This window comes from Ylistrum balloti, unplaced genomic scaffold (genome assembly GCF_031769215.1).
Source record: "Ylistrum balloti isolate Yb309-2 unplaced genomic scaffold, AGI_CSIRO_Ybal_v1 Utg369932, whole genome shotgun sequence".
In the NCBI taxonomy this organism is placed as follows: Eukaryota; Metazoa; Mollusca; class Bivalvia; order Pectinida; family Pectinidae; genus Ylistrum; species Ylistrum balloti.
Window position 1 is genome coordinate 425,924 of NW_026782044.1, and position 19,637 is coordinate 445,560.

The 19,637-nt window shown below is 33.9% G+C and overlaps 1 protein-coding gene across 1 annotated transcript in view; it reads left to right on the top strand.

Annotated features, from left to right (window-relative positions):
* The window catches only part of LOC132547073 (zinc finger protein 77-like), a 239,315-nt gene that overhangs the window by 84,781 nt on the left and 134,897 nt on the right, over positions 1-19,637 (top strand). The window contains exon 2 of the mRNA XM_060210830.1: positions 5,816-5,894. Within this exon, the coding sequence (XP_060066813.1) occupies positions 5,816-5,894 (79 nt within the window). The remainder of the gene's footprint in view (positions 1-5,815; positions 5,895-19,637) is intronic.

Here is a 19,637-nt window from a genome sequence, read left to right on the forward strand (position 1 = left end):
CAAGTCTTAGAAATTTCATTTTTGAGAGATTTGGTTAGGAAAATTGAAAACTATAAAATGAGTTTCATTCGAAGTGAAAACAGGATACATTTTATAACATAACTCTGAGAAGTTCCTTTTTGACAAGTTTTAAAGTCAAAATGAATAATATCAAAGTACAGCTATCATTTTCTTGTGACATTTTCATTTCATGATATAACCATATATAACATTACAATCAATTTCTGACTAGTGTAGCTGATAAAAAACACTAATGACATATACGCAGATACATGTACAAATGCAGTGAATAACGAATGGATTGTGTGATGAATATATATGGTGTGGCAGAATGCTGGTATTTTTCATGAGGGAAATGTACTTGTAAAACTGACCATTATGTGCTGATAACATAATTGATACAGCTGTGTATTTAATTAATGTTCATTGGTAAAGCATTTTCATTGTCACTGTTACACTATTAAAGAATTTGTAGCTTTGAATGCATTGAATACAATGGTCAATACTGAATTAGCTGGGGATCTTTCACACTGATAATTGGTGATATTTTGAAGATACCTATTTCTACCCCAGCTGACAGAAATATTCATCCACTCTTTTGGTGAAGATAAGATATCTCAATCTTACCCCAGCAAGACAGCCTGGACACACAGGAAGTGATATTTTGGGTTTGTGTTATTACTATTGACATGTCGGGGTCAGTTAGGGACACTGACGTCATAAACAATTGTCATCCACGCCTCAAATGCAATTGTCACTTGTATATTTGATTGCTCATTTCTTTTTAAGGGAAAAAAGGGGTAGAAAACAAATCATACCCTACTTTGAGGGTAGGACAGAGAGATCTGTACCCTTGGAGGAGATTCCTGACATTGTTACCGGAGGCTTAAGACAATCGAGAATCTCCTCCTCTGGTAGAGATTTCTCGGTCCTACTCTCCAGCTAGGGAAACATCCTATTAGTCTTGAAAATAACTGGTACACATTTGTTTGTCTTTAACTTTCCATACAGTTATAATTTGATGTTTTCTTTTTAAAAGCATTTTCACATTAGGACTCTTTGTATACAGATCAAATGACTGTTTAGCCAATCATGATGTAGTATATAAACTGTTAATAGGTCCTGAATATCAGTGTGATATATACCTGTACATAGAGTCTGGACATCAGTGTAATATATACCTGTACATAGAGTCTGGACATCAGTGTAATATATACCTGTACATAGAGTCTGGACATCAGTGTAATATATACCTGTACATAGAGTCTGGATATCAGTGTTATGTATACCTGTACATAGAGTCTGGACATCAGTGTAATATATACCTGTACATAGAGTCTGGACATCAGTGTAATATATACCTGTACATAGAGTCTGGACATCAGTGTAATATATACCTGTACATAGAGTCTGGACATCAGTGTAATATATACCTGTACATAGAGTCTGGACATCAGTGTAATATATACCTGTACATAGAGTCTGGACATCAGTGTAATATATACCTGTACATAGAGTCTGGACATCAGTGTAATATATACCTGTACATAGAGTCTGGACATCAGTGTAATATATACCTGTACATAGAGTCTGGACATCAGTGTAATATATACCTGTACATAGAGTCTGGACATCAGTGTAATATATACCTGTACATAGAGTCTGGACATCAGTGTAATATATACCTGTACATAGAGTCTGGACATCAGTGTAATATATACCTGTACATAGAGTCTGGACATCAGTGTGATATATACCTGTACATAGAGTCTGGACATCAGTGTAATATATACCTGTACATAGAGTCTGGACATCAGTGTAATATATACCTGTACATAGATATAGTCTGGACATCAGTGTAATATATACCTGTACATAGAGTCTGGACATCAGTGTAATATATACCTATACATAGAGTCTGGACATCAGTGTAATATATACCTGTACATAGAGTCAGGACATCAGTGTAATATATACCTGTACAGTGGACATCATATATACCTGTACATAGAGTCTGGACATCAGTGTAATATATACCTGTACATAGAGTCTGGACATCAGTGTAATATATACCTGTACATAGAGTCTGGACATCAGTGTAATATATACCTGTACATAGAGTCTGGACATCAGTGTAATATATACCTGTACATAGAGTCTGGACATCAGTGTAACAAATACCTGTATATAGGTCCTGGACATCAGTGTAATATATACCTGTACATAGAGTCTGGACATCAGTGTAATATATACCTGTACATAGAGTCTGGACATCAGTGTAATATATACCTGTACATAGAGTCTGGACATCAGTGTAATATATATATACCTGTATCATAGAGTCTGGACATCAGTCTGGACATCAGTGTAATATATACCTGTACATAGAGTCTGGACATCAGTGTAATATATACCTGTACATAGAGTCTGGACATCAGTGTAATACATACCTGTACATAGAGTCAGGACATCAGTGTAATATATACCTGTACATAGAGTCAGGACATCAGTGTAATATATACCTGTACATAGAGTCTGGACATCAGTGTAATATATACCTGTACATAGAGTCTGGACATCAGTGTAATATATACCTGTACATAGAGTCTGGACATCAGTGTAATATATACCTGTACATAGAGTCTGGACATCAGTGTAATATATACCTGTACATAGAGTCTGGACATCAGTGTAATATATACCTGTACATAGAGTCAGGACATCAGTGTAATATATACCTGTACATAGAGTCAGGACATCAGTGTAATATATATCTGTACATAGAGTCTGGATATCAGTGTTATGTATACCTGTACATAGAGTCTCTCAGTGACATCAGTGTAATATATACCTGTACATAGAGTCTGGACATCAGTGTAATATACATAGAGTCTGGACATCAGTGTAATATATACCTGTACATAGAGTCTGGACATCAGTGTAATATATACCTGACATAGAGTCTGGACATCAGTGTAATATATACCTGACATAGAGTCTTGACATCAGTGTAATATATACATGTACATAGAGTCTGGACATCAGTGTGTAATATCAGTGTTATATATACCTGTACATAGAGTCTGGACATCAGTGTAATATATACCTGTACATAGTCTGGACATCTGGACATCAGTGTAATATATACCTGTACATAGAGTGGACATCAGTGTAATATATACCTGTATATAGAGTCTGGTAATATATACATCAGTGTAATATATACCTATACCTGTACATATACCTGTCTGGACATCAGTGTTATATATACCTGTACATAGAGTCTGGACATCAGTGTAATATATACCTGTACATAGAGTCTGGACATCAGTGTAATATATACCTGTACATAGAGTCTGGACATCAGTGTAATATATACCTGTACATAGAGTCTGGACATCAGTGTAATATATACCTGTACATAGAGTCTGGACATCAGTGTAATATATACCTGTACATAGAGTCTGGACATCAGTGTAATATATACCTGTACATAGAGTCTGGACATCAGTGTAATATATACCTGTACATAGAGTCTGGACATCAGTGTAGAGTCAGGACATCATGTAATATATACCTGTACATAGAGTCTGGACATCAGTGTAATATATACCTGTACATAGAGTCTGGACATCAGTGTAATATATATATATACATCAGTGTAATATATACCTGTACATAGAGTCTGGACATCAGTGTAATATATACCTGTATATAGTCTGGACATCAGTGTAATATATACCTGTAATACCTGTACATAGAGTCTGGACATCAGTGTATATATATACCTGACACAGTGTAATATATACCTGTACATAGAGTCTGGACATCAGTGTAATATATACCTGTACATAGAGTCAGGACATCAGTGTAATATATATCTGTACATAGAGTCTGGACATCAGTGTAATATATACCTGTACATAGAGTCTGGACATCAGTGTAATATATACCTGTACATAGAGTCTGGACATCAGTGTAATATATACCTGTACATAGAGTCTGGACATCAGTGTAATATATCTATACAGAGAGTCTGGACATCAGTGTAATATATACCTGTACATAGAGTCTGGACATCAGTGTAATATATACCTGACATAGAGTCTTGACATCAGTGTAATATATACCTGTACATAGAGTCTGGACATCAGTGTAATATATACCTGTAAATAGAGTGTGGACATCAGTGTTATGTATACCTGTACAGAGAGTCTGGACATCAGTGTAATATATACCTGTACATAGAGTCTGGACATCAGTGTTATATATACCTTTTCATAGAGTCTGGACATCAGTGTAATAAATACCTGTACATAAAGTCTGGACGTTAGTGTTATATATACCTGTACATAGAGTCTGGACATCAGTGTAACAAATACCTGTATATAGGTCCTGGACATCAGTGTAATATATACCTGTACATAGAGTCTGGACATCAGTGTAATATATACCTGTACATAGAGTCTGGACATCAGTGTAATATATACCTGTACAATACTTGTGAAAAGGGCTTGGATATCGATGTAATGGATTTGTAAACAGCACTAATGGTCTCCAGTGAAACATAATAGATTCCGACTGAGATGTAATCATATGGTATAGAGCTACACAATAAAACCTGATAATTGGGATTGTCTCTGCTATATCTTGTCTATGTAATGTTCCAAGTCGTCACTTGGGAAGTCTTGTCTGTATATGGAAATATGAAAGTGTTTTTCCAGTGAAGAGACATTGAAACAAAGCAAATATAAAGTTAACTAGAGAGGCTCAACAGAGAAATAATAAATATATATTGGCCATTTCTAATCACTGGTATATTCTTTTTGTAAGTGACATCAGTTTATTTATAGGTAATCTGATCAAATATGTTGAGGGAGATCCCTAAAATACAGCATCGTTGACACTGTTGTGTTTGTTTATAGTAGTTATAGTATAGGTATTACAACATACAGAACTAATTTTTTTAGGAATGTCAATGCGGTAGAAATTACTATAATTCACTTTTTGTTAGATTCAGTGTTTTTGTCTTCATGTTGCTATGATATGGTACAAAGCATTCAGTATGCTGAGTCAATATAGCACACCTCTGTACCGTTAATGCTTTACCAATACAGAGCAAAACAATAAATAAAAAAAACACATTCATAATGTGATAAATGAAGCATGAAACTAGTTAAACTGAAAAGGGTAGTTGTCTTATTAAAATGCCGAAATAATGCGGAAATAAGTCACAGGAAATGGGAAGATTTGAAGATGCAAATATATTCTCTCACTGTTATGAAAGCCTATCAACTACCTTTTGGATAGCAGTACTTCATAATATATATCGTTTCACAATAAATCTAATGAAAAGATAAAGGAAAAGGAAATAATTTAAATTGATCCATATCCAGCACAATAGTAACCTCTGCTTTGTTAGGTTAAAAAAATGTGATATCAAATTAAATATGAAGGAAAACTTATATTTAAATAATTGATCATAAAAAAGTCCTTTTATTGAGAAGTAATTCTCTATATATTGATCCCTACCCAGTGTGGTTTGTAACATTTATATGATGTAATTGAATTAATTGGATGTCATGTCAACAGGCCAATAACATCAACAGGGTTCGAGAAAAAAAAAACATTCACTTAATTAGTATAAGATTTGGGTATCTCATTCTTTGGGAAAAGATTATTGAGTTGCTTGACACTTTGACAACTTTAACCTTTCCTCTGAGATTCATAGATTCTCCTTTCTGACATTAGATTAGGCGAAAGATTATTTTATTGATTTGGTTATAAAACTAAATATCTGTTTTCTTTTTTCCAGCCCTGATTGCTATGCCAGCATCAATATGAATGAAAGACACCAGAGAGAAGACTTCAGTAGCCTCTGGGCATCTGTACAGGTAAGGTCACACAGTCCCATTCAGCAGTGTGTATGTACCTGTAAATGGTCTGGAAAACCTTTCGATGCAATTCATCAATGTTTATATACGATATTCAAAGATGTTGAGTGAGCGAATTTGTGTCTGTATTTGAAATTTTAATTTTAGATTTGACAACATTGTTGATACATTCAAAACACTGCACATCAAATTCTCATATGGTGTCATGTGGAAGCAACTGTAAAATTTATTCAAAATCAGTGTTGCACTTTCTCTTTCATATTTTTTTGCCTTCATAGCTTTCAACAGTACACACAAATAACAAACTTTCAGTGGAATGAAACTTCAAGGGTTTGGAGTGTGGATCATGCATATTGCTTTGTGTACCATATTTTCTAATTTGAACTAAAAAAATACACCTTGCTATATTGATTTTGATAATATTTAGTCACAATTGTTTTAGAAAAAAAACCATTATGGAGTAATATACATTAAAATTTATCACATAATATATTGTATGATAAACCAACTTACATCACAAACTGTTATAGAAGTATGGCGTATGATAAACCAATAAAAAAGTAGCGTGATTAGTGACAGAGTCAATAAGAGTTTGACAGAAATATATCACCTGTAAGTTCTGATACATAAATTTACACCTGGAAAGCTATGATCTGTTGTTGAAGGATGGGAGGGATTGGATCGTTCATGTGTAATTCCCTTGTGTTTGTAGTTTGTCTAAATGCAAACAAGAAATATCAATTATCTGGGAGGGACTTTGAAGTGCTGCTTAATCTTATGCACTATATCTTAGAAAGTGTCTAGAAGATGGATGGGTGCTCTATGTGTCTTATGTCTGGGCTAACAGAGGGGGAGGAGTATCATAGGTCAAAGGTCAAACAAAGGTCACTATCTGGAGAATTAATTCTCTACACCAGCTTAAACTTCAGTTATGATAGAGTTTATAACTCTGGTATGTATAACAGTATTGTGTAACAGTAACCCCCAGTAATAGTTATGGTAGAACTGTGTAACTATATAAGGAAATTTTGACATTAATTGAAAGAAATGAATTTAGTTGTTAAACTTTCATAGTTATATTGGGGTTGTGTAACTTAAACTAGCAGTTGTAAAAGGAATTTTTAATTTGAACTAGCAGTTTTGAAAGTAATGTGTAAATTGATATAACTAGCAGTTGCAAAGGAGTTGCTTATAATTTTAACTACCAGTTACTAGAGGAATGTGTAATTTTAACTAAAAGTTGTTAAAGGATTGCGAAATTTTAGAAAACAAGAGGTTTCACTTTACATGGAAGTAACAACAAGGTTATCCTTTCTTTATTACTTTATGTAAAAGGATGTGTCACTTAAAAATAGAAATGTTGTGTAACTTTATCTGAAAGTTATGACTGACGGTGAGGTCAATCGATTACTTTGGTTACCAGAATTGTATTATAGTAACATTAAAAATTGAGTAGATTGTAATGCTCATATGTAGTGAAACATGAAGCTATACTGACAGTCAACTTCCTTTTGGTTGAACCAAAGCAAACATCATATAGAAGCAAGGCAGTGATAAGTTGGTATTTATTAGCAACTCGAATTTTCAATATTGTTGAGTTTAGGTAACTAACTAGAAGTTCTGAAAGAATTGTGTAACTGTTACTTGAAGTTATTAAATTGTTATTGAACGGTTAACTGGATGTTATGAAAGGGCTGTTAAACTGTATGTAGAAGTCATAGAAGTGTAAAGAAACTGTAACTAGGAGTAAAGAAAGGATTATTAAACTGTAACTGGCAGATATGGTTATTTTACTGTAGGTTATGAAAATGTGATTGAATTTAACAGGAAGTTATGAAATGGTTGTTAAACTACATCTGAAAGTTAATAAAGAAGTTATTAAACTGTGACTAGCAGTTTTGAAACTGTTGATTAACTACAATTAGAAGTTATCAAAGGGTTGACAATTTGTAACTTGAAGTTATGAAAGGGTCATTAACTCTAACAGAAAGTTATGGAAGGGCTGTTAAACTCTAACTGGAAGTTATGAAAGGGCCATTAACTCCAGCTGGAAGTTATAAAAGGGCCATTAATTCTAACTGGAAGTTATGAAAGGGTCATTAACTCTAACAGGAAGTTATGAAAGGGTCATTAACTCCAACAGAAAGTTATGGAAGGGCTGTTAAACTCTAACTGGAAGTTATGAAAGGGCCATTAACTCTAGCTGGAAGTTATAAAAGGGCCATTAATTCTAACTGGAAGTTATGAAAGGGTCATTAACTCCAACAGAAAGTTATGGAAGGGCTGTTAAACTCTAACTGGAAGTTATAAAAGGGCCATTAATTCTAACTGGAAGTTATGAAAGGGTCATTAACTCTGTCTGGAAGTTATGAAAGGGACATTAACTTTAACTGGAAGTTATGAAATGGCCATTAAAATGTAATTGGAAAATATTGAAGGTTGTTAAACTGTAATTGGAAGTTATTTGAATGATAAAATAAATTTTAAAAGTTTGTGTTATTCTTACTTGAAGTTATCAGGGTTGTGGTTGTGTAATGATATATAACTTCAGGGTATCATAGGGTTATAACTTCATACTTAGCTCACCTGACCATAGGTTAACATGTCTTCAGTTTATCTGTGAAACACAATAAATTGAGTATTTATGAATTGATTTCAATGAAACTTATGCAGCTTTATATCAATAAGATCTGGAAGGAATTTGAAAATTTGAATATAATTTACAGAGTTATAGCCCTTTGCAGATTCATTACTATTAGACTTACTGAACATAATAACTTTAGTAAATATGAACAGATTTTGATGAAACATGGTAATCAGTAAGATCTCAGGTAATTGTTTAGGCCCTTGGGCCTTTTGTCTGTTTTCAAAAACAGTAATAAAAAGGTTATGTTGGTTGGTTACATGTCTCCAGTTAGGCAATGTCCCGCCAAGAAAATGTCAGTGTTCTGGGGGGATGACCTGCTTTTTCCACTTAGGTTGGAACAGTCTGTACTGATGTCTACAATAGTTTTATTTGTATATGTTTATTAGACCCCAACTGGGAACTGGAGAGATTAAGTTTTGCACTGTGTCTGTACATCCTTCTATCCTTCCTCTATCTTATCCAGACCCTATCTTCTACACTAACAATCAGGAGGACTTTATACTTGGGATATGGGTTATGAGATTGTATGTTGCAGATCAAAAGTAGGCCACTTTAACCTACAGTTTAACCTTTGACCTACATCAATAAAAAAGTATACCCAGGCTCAATGTTCTACTTATATGAACAAAATACTTGAAATGTGGGTTCATCTTCATAAAAGTGTACATTGTTTATCAAAAATAAGTCACACTGACCTACATTTCGACCTTTAACCTACATTAAGTTTGTCAGGGCTATATCTCGGACAGCCCTAGTCACTTGAACTACTTTGGATATGGTTTGATATTGGTGTGTTAAGTATCAAAAGTAGGTCATTCGAAACAATATTTTGACTTTTAACCTACATCACAGAAAAAATTTATTCTGACTAGATCTCCCATGCTGCTAGTTGTTGGAACCTTATATATGGTGTATTGGTTCATTTTTTCATCTTGGTAAGGAGGTGTGTCATTGAGGAAATATAATTTGCCAAATCATCTTTTTCTTTGCAATTTACGTCATACAACTCCTCACTGATAATAAGGATGAAGAAGCTGGGCCAGGTCTATTATCTTGAAATGTTAAGAATTTTAGATGTAAATTAAATTATCTAAGAACAATTCTTTTTTTAATTGACCCTGTTACCTAAACCTTTTTAATAAAGGGATCTTTATCTCTGAGAAAATGGACAATCGTCATACAGTCCACTGTTTAAAGTCTGTCAAACTGATGATGTGTTAATGGTTAGATCTGTGTCGGTTCCACTCGTGTTTTGTTGTTGTTCCATCTTTAATCCATTGTGAATCATTCAGACGATTTGAGTACTTCAACACTCAATTAATGTCCGTTGCTTTCTGATTATCCATTCAAATCAGAATGCATTCATCTGTTCCTATCTCTGACTTTAATTGTTAGGTCACTGCATTCATCTGTTCCTCACAACCTCAAAATACCAAATACGGTAGAATCAATTGTTCTTCATAGTTTAAAGGATCTTAAGGAGCTTTACAAAATTGTTAATTTCATGACTCAAAGGTCTTACTCTATCCCCTTGGGAGGGAGTGAAGTTTACCATAGTTTTGATAGGAAACTTGCATTTTTGAGCGTGTTTTTCATTTCTCAATTTGAAATAACTTGGAAAGAATTATTAGTATAAGACAACAGTATTGATGGTATTCATATATGACACTCGCCGACCCCCATGGGCTTAAAACTTTGCTATTTTCAATGTCATAATTTTCTTTTTTGTTACACTTGAAATTTACAAACCCTGTAACATTTATGTTCAATATTGAATACATCAGGTGACTAAGGCAGCTAGGCCTCTTCTTATAATAGTTAAGATATGTTGAGATAGAAGGTGTTACAGCAGGATAGGATGAGCCAGAATCACTCATCGGGTGAGGATGGACAGGGTTATGTTATAAAGCATGCAATTAGAAGCAGTAATATTTCATATTTTAGTTGGTGAAATTCATAGTTATATATATCTTTGTTTCATTAGAAATGAATTTTAAAAAATATACTGATGTAGAAAAATCGTTAGCATTTATAAGAAAGAAAAGCTTTGAAGTTCTTTACCGTATGAGAGGGTTGTTAAGAGAAATCAGGATGAGCTCGCTTAGAACTGTGCCATTCCAGCCATAGAGTGTCATGGTTGAGTTGACTTGTAATAATTAGCAGATTTGTTTGGAAGTTGGGAGTAATAGACACCTACAGTGTAAAGTTTCTGTGTCTGAAGCAAGGTTTACAGAGAGTGTATAGTCAGCTTCTACCACTTAGCATGATCATAATATTTAACATCAGTAACCTTCCTTTTTTCATATTGTTCAAAATATCAGTATTTTAAAAATTGTTCTACAGGAAGCTATATAATTGTGATAAAAGTTTTCTTAACTGAATATACACTTGATTTAAACATGTCAATTTAAAGCTGATCCATAATTTTGTCTGAGAATGCTGGTATTTTACTTTTTACTGCCCTCTGCGTAACTTCTGGTTTATTCCATAACATACATAGACAGTAGTAGATCTGTTAGGCAAATAGTCATATACCCCAGTTAGTTAACTCCTTGTCAGAGATCTGAAAGATTCCTCGAGCTGTTTACCTGAAGTTTGTCTTTTTCCTTCCTTTAGTTTTTTTTTTTCAGAAAAATAAAAACAAAATTATATTTATAGTACATAATATAGATTAGGCAATAACGCACTGTATATTTAATTGTTGATTGCAGATGGGTTTAGTATCTGAAGATCACTTTTCTTGAGGAATAACTCAATAAAAAATTTAAATGACTACTTTTGATTTAGAAATATAAATGGTACCTTAAGGTTATATAAGGTTATATTGGGATGTTAAAGGAAGGAACTACTTCAACCTGTTCCTGATAGATGTTATACAATATCGTATATTGTCCTTGCTTAGTAATCTTTTCATTGCTGGTTTGAGTTACAAGACCCCATGCAATCTCTCAACGTTCAAGAACATCTTGTCATATCAATTTTGACATTTAGAAAAAAAAAATTTCTGTTCCTCAACTGAGAAAACCAAATGTCATAAAGTTTTGCATGCTACTTGACATTTAGCTTTAATGGGTGATCATGTAAAAACTGGCAGGCCTGTTGCCAGTATACATGTGACCAGGTAGAGTGTCATGCTGCTTAGTCAAGTGATATTACAGTATGATGGCACTCTAAAATAATCCAGGTATCCATGAACATCACCATAACATGACTTTAGCCATGTGACCAGTTAGAGTGTGGTGCTGCTAAGTCCAAGGTTTGATATTTCAGGGTATGATATTTCATTGTGATGGCACTCTAATGTAATTCAGTTCTCCATGAACATTACCATAACATGACTTTAGCCATTTGGAAAATGCAAAATCAAACTGAACTATGATTAATTATTAAACAAAATAAGAAAATAATTTCCAAGAAACAACATCCATTATGTTTACATGTGTCTATTTATAGCTCATCTGCTAGCTTAGGATTTTCAAGAATGTAAAATATTGGTGTGAACATCAAGCTAAACAAAAAAAGAAAAAAGACAGAGCCCTCGTTTATTAGAAAACACAATTCTTTATAAATAGAAAAATACCGAATAATTGTACAATAATATAGGGGGAAAAAGTGAAAAAAAGAAAATTGAAAGTGAATCGGAAAAAACCCAGTCTGCTCCTGATTGATATTGGTAAGTTAACTATCTTAAAAATATCAAATTTTTTTATCATATTCACATTCATTAGATTTTATTATAGACCTTAACATAGGACACAGGAAAGGAAGGGTTGAAGCATATTTATATAGAAAATTCTGGAGACTGAAAATGTAAAAGAAAGACTGAAGTGTTTATATTAAAAGCTGACTAAGGACCAATATGTTCTATTTTTCATCCCCGTCTCAAAATACAACAATTTTTCACATTAAACTTTGTAGAAAATAGTGATTTTTGACCTGAAGCATTTTTTATCTTTTTTTCATTGATATGTGGGAATATAAATACTGGAGCCTTTATGTAATCTTATGGGAAATCAGCCTGTCTTCCATACACAGTGAGTTATACCGCCCCCATGTTGTGTGGTCAGTGTAATATAAGGGTTATCTTTCTTAGACTTAAACTCACAGGTCTGGATTACACAGTGATGACATCAGCCAATGAAATGATATTTAAAAAAAGGCTTAGATCAAAACATAAATCTTATGACAATTTCTTCTGTGATTTTTTACCTCAGATTTTATATCTACGCTTTTATATAATTTTATAGAATAGTGATATAAGAGTCTTCCCCTATGTCACTTCTGTTCTATCAAATTGTTAGATTAGATTAGTACAAGAAACTCAGGTTTCAGATCAGGCTCATACTACACTTTATTTCGCCAATGGATTTGATAATTGGCTTTTGCAGAAGTGTGACAGGGCATGCTTGATAATAATGAGGGTTCTTTCACGCTAATCATTGCTATTGGGTTCAGAAATATTATGACACCAATTAATGTCACACTACAAATTTGTCAAAATCTGACCTATTTATAGTTAAGTTAACAATGTGATGACAGCATGTTCTTCATCAGTCATTCATAGTGAAATACAAGGATATGTATAGTGTATTGTCAGTTTCTTGATCCTCATACCTGTTTGAATTCATGTGACCTTGACACATTCCCTTCAGTATCACCTGTCTTAACTCTGTTCATTATTTTTATGCCGAGATTGAAGATCAGGTGGCATATTTTGTTTTTGGACTTTTTTTTTTTTTGTACATCTATCTGTCTGTCTGTTTGCCTGTTTCAAGGTTTCCATAAGATAATCTTCTTTTTCATCGGATTTGATCCATTTTGTATATTTGTGGACAAAATATCATATATGTTCGATATTGATTGAAAGTCATTTACATTAAATCCTTAAAATCAATCATTTTTTCCTTCCTGTAAAATAGCATAAGTTTTTATTGTCAGATTTGGACAAACTTTGGTATATTGCTCTATATCAGTAAGATCACAGATTTGTTTGATACTGGTCCACATCTTTTTACAATTGCTATAGTTACAGGACTTTATACAATCTTGATGATAGAAGTTTTCTTTTCTGGGCTCATATAACTTGATTTTGATTTTCAGATTTTAACCAAACTTTGTGTATTGCTTTCTGTTAATGCGATCTTGCATGAAGTCAATATTGGACTAAATCTGTCCACATCATTTGCAACAGTTATAGAACTTCAAAATCTTAACCTTAAAAGAATTTTTTTTTTCATTTCTGTCTAATAACTAATTTTTTCAATGTCGGACTTGAACCAAATTTGATATAATGTTTTATAACAAGAAGATCCTGGCTAGTTCAACATTGTTTAAAATAAGTGAAGATTTGCAATTTACAGGACTTTAAAAAAAAGATGATTTCTTCGTTTCTGTAATATTTCTTGAATATCTTCCATCAGACTGGAACCAAAGTTTGTGTTGCTTTGTATTAATGAGATCTCAAATTGTTTTAAACTTGATCAAAATCTGTCAGTATGTGCTAGAGCTACAGGACTTAAATGGTGAAAATAATAGTAAGAAACAGGGTAAAATCAACAGGTGCCCCATTTCATTTGCTGGACTTAAATGCTTTAGTTGTATTTTGCTTTACTTAATTTGAAGAGTGTGTCCAATGGTCCTCATACAGATGAGTATCTATCCTTTCAGAAAATGCTTTCTTATTTAGCACATGCATTCCTAATGACCTTTCACTCAATTTTACATGTGTTTTACCTACACCTTTGACGTATCACAGAAATGCCTTTCAGTAGAATGTCCTAGCCCTCATGATTGCTTAGCCTACCTGAATGACTTACCCTTGAGGCCATAGTGTTTCTCAAACATACCTTCTTTAACCTTTTATGTAATCTGTGCACATTAACCTGCATCATACTTTGTGAAAACTTCTCCTTCCCAAAATCAGTTCATAATGATCAATGTGAATTCTGGTAAATCAATGAAACAGACTTTGAGGAGAGATATCAAGGGATCTATTTTTCAACTTTGTAAAGCCTCTTTGAGCTGATTTGGACAGAATATCTGTGAACTCAGGTGTATTAAGCAAACTTAACATACACAGGTGTCAGATTGGTCAGGAACCAGAATACACAGGTGTCAGATTGGTCAGGAACCAGAATACACAGGTGTCACATTGGTCAGGAACCAGAATACACAGGTGTCAGATTGATCAGGAACCAGAATACACAGGTGTCAGATTGGTCAGGAACCAGAATACACAGGTGTCAGATTGGTCAGGAACCAGAATACACAGGTGTCAGATTGGTCAGGAACCAGAATACACAGGTGTCAGATTGGTCAGGAACCAGAATACACAGGTGTCCAGGAATACACAGGTGTCAGATTGGTCAGGAACCATAATACATAGGTGTCAGATTAGGCAGGATTCAGAACACAGTAGATAACCAGTATAATAAGACACTAGTTTAGTTTTACTTGGACATAATTACCTTCTGGTGCCAGGTTGAACAGGTTGTTAGTAAAAAGTTTTTATAACACAGCCAGTAGAAGATTTGACAGTGACATTTCGATGACTACATCATCACCTTCATCAGACAAATGACCAGTGTAGAGAGTACTAGCTACATACTACTACATACTTCAGAGCTAGTATGCTCTACATTTGTCATTAGCCTGACGGAGATGGCTGTGAAACGTGAAGCTCAAATCTTCTACTGGTTGTGTTATAAAAACTTTTATTCCATTGACATTACCAGCCTGAAGAAAATTTTCCAAAAATGGTTGTATGAATACTTAGCTGTGGGGTTAAACTGGTTTTTAGTATATCTATAATACATAAATGGACTACCCCTCTGGTGTCAGGAAGTTTTACTTTACATTCCCATTTGCACATTGCATTATGTTCTTTTTTGAAATCTTATTGATGTTTCTAAATATATTTTTTATGGAAGTGTTTTACTTTAAAATGCTATTGTGAATGCTTTCAGGTAATTATGACATCCTCAAGCAGATATATATATACACATATTTAGCATAGTGTTTCTAATAAAAAAAACTTCTTGGTGAAGTCAGATGATTATCAAGGTAAAAAATACAGTTTGTTCGAGACATTATATAACAACACCTTCCAGTTAAAAAAATAATTGTTAGCGTTCAGGGAGCACTGATGTCCTCTCTCTTACTCAGGGTCTCTAAAGGACCAAAAGGAGGTTAAATACCTTGATTTCCTACCAAAAGACCTTGAATTCCTACAATCTTCTTAATCCTCCAGACTCAGATATGCTAAGAACTATTACTCGTCAGTGATAGTACGCTCTACATTGGTCATTTGGCTGATGAAGGTGGCAGTGAAATGTGAAGCTCAAATCTGCTACTGGTTGTGTTATAAAAACTTCTATTCCATTGACATTATTTACCTGAAGAAAATTTTCCAAAAATGGTTGTTTGAATACTTAGCTGTGGGGTTAGACTGGTTTTAGTATATCTATAATACATAAATGGACTACCCCTCTGGTGTCAGGAAGTTTTACTTTACATTCCCATTTGCAAATTTCATTATGTTCTTTTTTGAAATCTTATTGAAGTTTCTAAATATATTTTTTATGGAAGTGTTTTACTTTAAAATGCTATTGTGAATGCCTTCAGGTAATTATGACATCCTCAAGCAGATATATATATATATATATACACATATTTAGCATAGTGTTTCTAATAAAAAAAACTTCTTGGTGAAGTCATATGATTATCAAGGTAAAAAATACAGTTTGTTAGAGACATTATATAACAGCACCTTCCAGTTCAAAAAATAATTGTAAGCGTTCAGAGAGCACTGATGTCCTCTCTCTTACTCAGGGTCTCTAAAGGGCCAAAAGGGAGTTAGATACCTTGAATTCTTATAATCTTCTTAATTCTCCAGACTCAGATATGCTAGTAACCAGTACTCATTATAGAAGGAATTGTTGCCAGGTGCTTTAGCAAAATTGTTTCCTATATGACCCATAGGTTTCATATTTAGCCCTGGTATTGGGGTGTTTTTTTTTATTGTTATAGTTTATGTTCGAAAATTACATTTTTTTAACATAAATTGTTATTTTGCTCAAGTGACATTTCTGATTCATCTGCCCACATGCATTGTCTGATGACATTTTCACATTTCTGAGTCATTCTTGAAACCACTACAGTATTTTCAATAAAACCTTGTAGAACAGTTTCATGGACATTTACAAATTGAATTTGATGATTCTATCCCTTCCATTGACCTGAAGGGTAGGGTCACATGGTTGAAAATTTACTCATATTTCAAAAATCATCTTCTCTGCAGGAATGTCAGAATTCTGTCAGAATCTATGTAATCAGTTTTGTATAAATGATGGGTCAACCCTCCCCTTCCCTCCCCTCCCCTCCCTTCCCTTCCCTTCCCCTCCCTTCCCTTCCCTTCCCTTCCCTTCCCTTCCCTTCCCTTCCCCTCCCCTCCCTTCCCTTCGCGTCCTCTCCCCTTAACTTTGTTGGATGGAAGGGACTCAGCTTAGTATAAATGATGGTTCTTGGCACCCTTGGATGAGAGGAATGGCTCCCAATAGGAGATACATAGCGAATTCTTTAAAACCATCTTTAGGGTTTCTGTCCAAATTTTGTCTGAAGCATCCTTGGATGAGGAAATTAAATTTTGTGTACATAGTGGGTCCCTAACACTGGGATCATAAGGGCTTGATATGTGAAATAGAGCAAGTTCTTCAAAATCCTTTTTCTGTAAGAATGACAGGATTCTATTCCAATATAGGCCGTATGTGCTATTTGTTAATTCTTCATTGGAGATGATTGAAACTTGGTTAGAAATTTTGACATGGGAGGATACTTTAGTGTAATGCACTTTTACATTTGAATTACATCTACCATGTAAATTAGGTCATTCTAAATAACATGTTTCAACAATAAAAATGATAGCTTTTATGGAACCTGGGTAGTCATAACAGCCTTTTGGCCTCTTGTATGAGGGAGTAGGACACATATGTTACTTGTTGGTCCTGTCCTACTGTCTCTGTGTTGCCTCCTATTGCGTCTCATCGTGTCGTCTCCCACTGTGTGCTGTTGTGCTGCCTCTTATTGTGTCCCATAGTTCCTCATCCTATTGTGTCGCATTGTACCACTTTTCATTGTGTCCTGTTGTGCTCCTTCAAACTGTATCCCATTGCACTGTCTCCCTTTGTGTCCTATTGCTCTTCTTCTCATTGTGTTTAATCACACTCCACTATGTCCCTTCTCATCAGGAATTATTGGTATCCCTCTAAGTGACTCCATTTCTAAGGAATTTTGATGAAAGTTTAAAAAGGTTGACCTTGACAATATCTTGGATGAGTTCATGTTAAAAAGTTCGAAGGTCAATGTCAATAACCAAACTACTGAAAAAAACAATTCAATGCAAAATCAGTCACAATCAAAATATAAAGAGTATTAATCAAATTACCTTGAATGGGCTTGTGGTTCAGGATTCCAAATCAAGGTCACTGTTACTGTTTTAGAAAATCATCTGTTCAGTGACATTAACCTCTTATCTTCAGTTCCAAAAGGTTATTGTGCAAACTAGCTTCAAGGTCACATATACAATTTAGTCATCTAGATCAACGTTATACACAGGTGGATAAGTTTTATTTCCTCAACATTTCAAGTAATTAAATGATCTGGATAAAAAGTGAAGATCTAATGATCTACAATAGAAAGAGAAACAGATTAAAAATTACAATAAACGAAATAAAAATGGTATTAATTAAGGCTTCATTGATTTAATTCATCAAAATAAATATGCAAATAGTAACAAGATATCACGATGTACAACACCATTGGGTTTGGTCGATCAATTCAACATAGATTTGGGGAAGCCTCTAGTTACTATATTTTGGAGTACTAAATATTGGGGGGGGGGGAAGACCCTTGTGACAATACAGCAAAACAGTGATAGTTGAAGTCGGCGGGACCAATGAAATATTCCTCATTTTTGATGGTTTTATTAAGCCATGTTTATTTTTGTACAGACATTGCGCAATTCAGGTTGAACCTATTTTTGGATTTTACTGGATACGTGTCTCATAGAATGGCATGACAGTAATGATTAGTAATAAATAAATGAAGACATTTTGTATTTTATACAATAACTATATTTTTGATATAAATAGTCTTAGTGCAAATATAGGACAATAAAAGTATTGTGAACCACACGACTAGACACCCACTATCTTACATATATAGAAAATTAATATCCGATATGATACAAATAGTTTACTTGCATTTAAATCCTAAAGAGTAATAATTCTCATTAACAGTCAGTAAATGCAATAAATCATAATGTGGTGGAGACAAACTAGATTTTCATAAATCTGTATTGGCGGGATAGTTATCACTTATTTTTCCTTCTGGATTTCGGCAGCCATGCACATAAAAAATAAAAACAGAACACAGTATACTTACAGTTAACAGAATACAGTATATTTTTTCTTTAAGGCTGGTTGCATATAATTCTTTATTAAGGCAGACCTTCACCAGTGCACCTATATAAATGCAGGAATTAATGTTCCATCCATACCAGAAACTTATGTTAGGGTGGCTGTTAACACAGATATGGCTCAATGACTACGCTCAGTCATTTGGACCGAAGTCAGGAAATTTTTACCTGAGATAAGGTGACGCCTGAATGTTTGACACTAAAAAGTAAATTTTGGTAGAGTTTACAAAGGATGGATTACAAAATATATTTGACACAAACACAGTATTTAATTCAACATCTGTGTTTAATTTACTGAGACAACAAAGAGAAAAAAAATGGACTGAATAAAACATTTGACTCGTCCAGTGTATTTGTTTCAAGCATGTTAGACACAAGTGAGTTTTACTGCATCTGGATACAAACAAGTCTTGTGAAATTGTCTTATCAGCCTAGTGCGCTGCTCTGACATCACAGACTAGCTGGTTGCAGTCCCTTGTTACTATATTTGGGTATTTTATATAAATAACACAAATGCTCAAGTAAGGTAAAAATTGTAGTGTAAAACTTATCTCTTATAACTACACAATCAATAACAGGTACCAGACTCACATTATAAACTTTGGCAATCTTAGGGGCTACT